A 5,480-nucleotide genomic window follows, 5' to 3' on the forward strand; every position below is an offset into this window, starting at 1 on the left:
TTTTTTTTTTTTTTTTTTTTTTTTTTTTTTTTTTTTTTTTTTTTTTTTTTTTTTTTTAGAATTAAAGTTATGATTTTTTTAAATTATATAATGATGATCATAATGATAATACTTGTTTGTCAATTTTTTTTCACTCATGTAATTCAGAAACACTATGACAATTACAGTATTGATGAAAATGTTATGTAGGTAATGGCGCGACATTTTAGACGTGGGAGGAATATTCGAAAATAAGTTGGCTTAGTGAGCTATTCTGAAAAATATCTTTTTTTTTTTTTTTAATTTTTTTTTATTGAAATTAACTACTGTATTTATATAAAAATAGATCTAGTAAATTTGAAGTTTGATTACAATGATATGACATGTAGAAGAACTACCCATTGGTAGCACTCTTCCGGCGTCTCGGAGGAATGCCAGGAATGGAAGAGGAATCAAGATTAGAAACTAATGGGTTTAAGTGGATAGGGAGTTTGTAATGGAAGGAATGATATCTGGTTCGGGCTAGATCGGTTACCTAGGGAACTCTATGTATGATTTTATTTGTGACAAAGTACGGAGCATTTAGGATTTTACGAAGGATTTTGGACGGAAAGGATTTGATACGAGAAGAATTCGAAGGTTTAGTGGAGCCACACAGCTCAATTCTGCCCAGATAAACTTTTTATAATCATGTAGATCAGTTTTTGTAATGGATCGGAAGTTGAGACCGTTTGTCTAGTACGTGCTGTAAAAGTCGAAATCAACGTGCAGTCTCCTGTCTTTTCAGTCTTGTGTTAGGATTCCAAGTTAGTCGTATGTCTAGATGTAGTCCAAGGTAGCGGATCTGTTCTACAGGGGTAAGAAAAGTATTATAAAAGGATACAGGAGGCCAGTCGAAAGGAAAATGGTAATTTAATGGGATTTATTTTTATCCTCCAATTTTAACACCCTCCTTCAAAGGTTGTGATATGGGATTGGAAATTTTGGGATGCAATTAAAGGGTTAATATTAACTGCGAGCACAAATTTGTCATCGCCATACGTGGTGAGGATAGTGTTAGGATTAGTTGGGATGTCAGCTTCAAAAATGTCAAAGCCGTTCTCAGAAGATAACAGAATTTAATTTTAAAAAAAAATAATAAGGTTTACTCTCTTTTGATCTATAACTTAAGATTAAATATAGTGGTTGAATTTTGCAATGATGGCATAATTACAATGAAGCGTCGATGTTTAGTTTTATGTTGAAAGTTAGAAATTTCTCATAATTATGTTTTTTTGAAACTAAAATGGAAAACAGTTTACATATTACAGAAAAGAAGAATTTTCCAATATGGAGTATGTATTATTAAAAACCTATTATGAACGCTATTAGTATTTCTGTTCGATATGATATGTCGTTGAGCTGCGTAATTTTTACTTTAGCAATAATATATTTTTAAAATTGGCAATTTTTTTTTTTTTTTTTTGCTTTGTTACGCAAGCTCTGTTATAACATCGTTCCTTGATCTCTGAGCTCTAATTGTTTCTCATGGTCAAATACGTGGAAAATTCTATTAAACGATTTAAAATAATGAAGAAAACACACATTTATTTTACCTGTAATACCTGAATCCATGAACTTCATTCGGTAATGAAATGCTGTTTCTAGACCAAAGGTAATGTTATGAGGGGATAAGTTCAGCATTCACGCTCTACTGTTATCTCCTACATTAATTAAGAGTGCCCAATTATATTAAGTATGTCGATTTATACGGGACTAGTATCTCAAAATCTCTCTCGATGAGGTACGGTTGGTAATGTATAAACACATTACCTAATTTGAATTTCGAATTTTCGATGAATTCTTAATTTTACGCTAGATCATCTTGTACTCGCGTTACTATTTTAATTACTTCGCTAGCTATTATATATCTCTTTAAATTCGAGGATTGCTAATGAGACATCATAGACAGATCATATATATATTATTTTTTAAGCAACATTTTCTGTATCTTACAACCAATGGACTTTGGTTTGACAAGGTTCTAATTTCTATAACCACAATTTTGAGTTATCGATATGGAACTATGTTAAAGTGCTAGTTCCTAAAAATTTCTACAGATGGGTCTGAAACTTATGAGGAAGCTACAAATCTTGGCTGTAAATATTTTTTCTAAGGTTATATACAATTTAAGGACTTTCGTTAATTAGAACTTGTGTATTTCATATTATATGTAGTTCAATTAGTAATCAGAATTTCTTAATATTAATATAAAATAAAATCAGATAAGATAACTGAGATCTTTGAAACGTAAACAGTGGGCACAACGCCATTTTTTAAATATTTTTCAGGGTTGTATTTTGTGATCCAATGTATTTTTCGTTCACCGATAGATAAAATTTGAGTAATTGAAACGAAACGGCTTACGCAAAAGCAGCCGAGCCTGCCGATAAAGATATTATATTCTATTGTCTTTGGTTGCGCTCAGCGATGATACGTAGAGAATGTACCCGATAGCCAATTGCAAACAATCATGGGCCTAATGGCAGCTTCTCTATATACTGTAACTTTTTTTATTTCAAGTTTAAATTTGAAACTATTAAGTTGGTTTTAATTCCACCAAGGGAGGGTGTACTGTTAAAACGATATAACATATAACATGGTTGAGAGTCTGTTAAATGGAGAATGACATCACGCAACAGACCAGCTGAGATCATTATTTTGTTCGTTGTCGTGTTAGGTTACTTGCTCGTTGTTTGTGTTTCAATTGTCTTAGTATTGTTTTGGATGTTTTTATAACTAATAAAGAAATGGATGACAATAATAATAATGTAATGACAGTTGGCAATTAGCTCATCTTGTTTCTCTTCCTCATACGTTAGAAGATCAACAAGGCACTCAGTGCCCTAAAGTTCACTTTTCACTTAATTTAGGCATGTTGTAATAAATTGCTTTAATCAAAACTTAAAAGTAAACAATAACATGGAATTTTGGAAGGAAAGGTTATAAAACAAGTTTCTCAAAATATCCGCTAGGAGTTCTTTATGGTTTATACAGCTGACATCCCAACCCACCCTAACACAGTCCTTACAACATACGCTGATGACACGTGTATACTGTCGGTAAACAACGACCCAACTAATGCATCACAAACACTACAGACACACATAACATCTATTGAAGAATGGTGTCAAAACTGGAGAATCAAAATAAATCCTGACAAATCTCACCAGACCACCTTTACTCTCCGTCGTAAACCTCTACCCTCCTGTCCTACAGTATCCTTTCTAAATACTCCACTAACGCCTGTTGAACTGATTAGATACTTAGGACTCCACTTGACTAGAGACTTACTTGGAATCCACACACAAGACTGAAACGACAAGAAACTGCTCGTAGATTCCGATTGCTACAACACTTACTTGACAAAAGCTCTAAACTTCCCATTCACTACAAAAAATTAGTATACACTACGATAATCAGACCAATTTGGACATATGGAATTGAGCTCTGGGGCTCCACCAAACCATCAAATTCCTCCCGCATCCAATCCAAAATCCCACGTAAAATCCTTGATGCTCCTTATTACGTTACAAATAAACTCATTCACAAAGTCCTTAACATCCCATTCGTTGCAGAATTGGCCCAAAACAGATATGCGTCTTTTCATTCCAAACTCCTTAACCATCCTAACCCATTAATTCTTAATCTTTCATCCTTAACAATCCCTGATAATCCTCCGAGGCGTCTGAAAAGAAGATGGCCACGGGACCATCTAATTTAAATTAATGTTTGAAGTACCACCGATGGGTGGTTCCTTCCCAAGATTTTCAAGTGTATATGAAACATTCAACATATTTACTTATTGTATTATTTTGTACAGTTGTAAATTACATTAAATAAATTTTAAAAACATATATATATTGTAATAGTTATGTTCGATAGCGTCTTCACAAACAAATCATTTAATTGACAAAGCATTTAATTCGATACTTACCCTACGAATATCGATGATATAATACAATAATTAAATAAAAAAAAACATTTGTTATTAACAGTTGTTTATCAATAGGTTATCCCATCAATGGCCTTACGAAAAATAATTCAGTAAATTCCAACCAAACAAAAAAAAAATAGACCCACACGAAAATTACATGCCAATAATTCGGATATGCGAATGGGAGGAGATGTCGATAGGTGGTTAGATAGACACCAGGAACGAAATGAAGTTGCGAGGTCTCTTGGCTATGGAGTTCCGCTCTGGGTCCATCGACGGTTGGACCCTGGCGCAGGTCAGCCAGGTAATGGAAGGTTATCAATTTAATTTAGCTATAAGCAAATTCGATATGGGAAGGTACGTGTAGGGAGGTTAGAGAGTTTCGAGAAATATTTTTGAACGTAAGATATGTTTATAAGAAAGAAATTTAATACATTAGTCACGAAAATGTTCAACGCCTGTAAAATGATTACTCAGTCTGTCATGGTCACTGACGATTTCGATTGGCTGTTAAAATTTAGTCTATACGATCAATCTGAACCTCAATCTTACTGTTATCCCGACTGACTATACAATGGTCCCTTCAGACAATAGTTCTGTTCCAACAACCAATTGTGACTGCACGGAGTATGCATAATACGGGGTTTTGCCCTCCAATTTTTGTACTGCGCATGCTCCATACTGTCAGAATTGGTTGTTGGAACAGAACTTATGTATATGTGAGTGTGAAAAGAGAGTCCTGTCCGATTGGTCGAATAAAATTTCTGTTTTCAAGCCATCAAAACCCTTCGTTAGTGAACTGGGTGTCATAATCGAGCATTTGGGACTAATATCCGAAAAATATATACAAATTTTATAAATAATCGAGTATATTTATTTTTTATAAATATTTGCATCCTCAAATAGTTTATTGGCGCGTCCTGCTTAGTAACCTTTTAAGTAGTGATTTACTATTGTCGATCATTAAAAAAAAAAAAGTTAATGAAGCTAGCTTTTAAAATGTATAATTAAAGTGATTTATATATGTTTATTTGTATATTATTATTTTAATTAATGATAGTAAAGACATAGACAAAAGTTAATGTCAGAGAAACATTGGAAAATCATGTACCAATAAAATTGAACGGCTACTACCCACGAAGGGTGCAGTACTTTGTAAGGAAGTATACCAGTGATTGTGCTAGAAGGTGATTTGGTCAGAATCACACTCAACCGCCAGATTTTTCCTTCCATTTATGAGGCTGGGTGGACGACGGAGAGCTTCCGAACCCACAGGCTTGACTCATAGCTATACAGAATAAATAATCATCAGTCACAGACCTTGTAGATCTTTCACCGCCAAACCAGCCTTCTCCCAGCCTGCCTGTCTTGGGCTACTGCTTTCCAGCTTGCTTTCTTTTGCCTATCCGTTTGTTTTTTAATGTAGTTTCTTGGCAACTATAGTGACATTTATTGTTGTGTAGAGGCGTCCTGATGGATTGCTTCGACTCAACCTCCTAGCCTCTTAATTTAAATATCAAGATAT

General features: G+C 33.9%; 1 protein-coding gene across 6 annotated transcripts in view; it reads left to right on the plus strand.

Moving 5' to 3' along the window:
* SCaMC (Short Calcium-binding Mitochondrial Carrier) overlaps nt 1-5,480 on the plus strand; it is a 107,881-nt gene that overhangs the window by 85,592 nt on the left and 16,809 nt on the right. Inside the window, exon 1 of one of the 6 annotated variants that reach the window (XM_014423499.2) lies at nt 4,022-4,259. The exons of the other annotated variants lie outside the window; for them this stretch is intronic. Within the exon in view, the coding sequence (XP_014278985.1) occupies nt 4,182-4,259 (78 nt within the window). The 5' untranslated portion in view covers nt 4,022-4,181. Of the gene's footprint in view, nt 1-4,021; nt 4,260-5,480 lie in introns of those variants that run through there. 6 annotated transcript variants of the gene reach the window in all.

Source organism: Halyomorpha halys, unplaced genomic scaffold, assembly GCF_000696795.3.
Source record: "Halyomorpha halys isolate HHAL.00 unplaced genomic scaffold, Hhal_1.1 Scaffold24.1, whole genome shotgun sequence".
In the NCBI taxonomy this organism is placed as follows: Eukaryota; Metazoa; Arthropoda; class Insecta; order Hemiptera; family Pentatomidae; genus Halyomorpha; species Halyomorpha halys.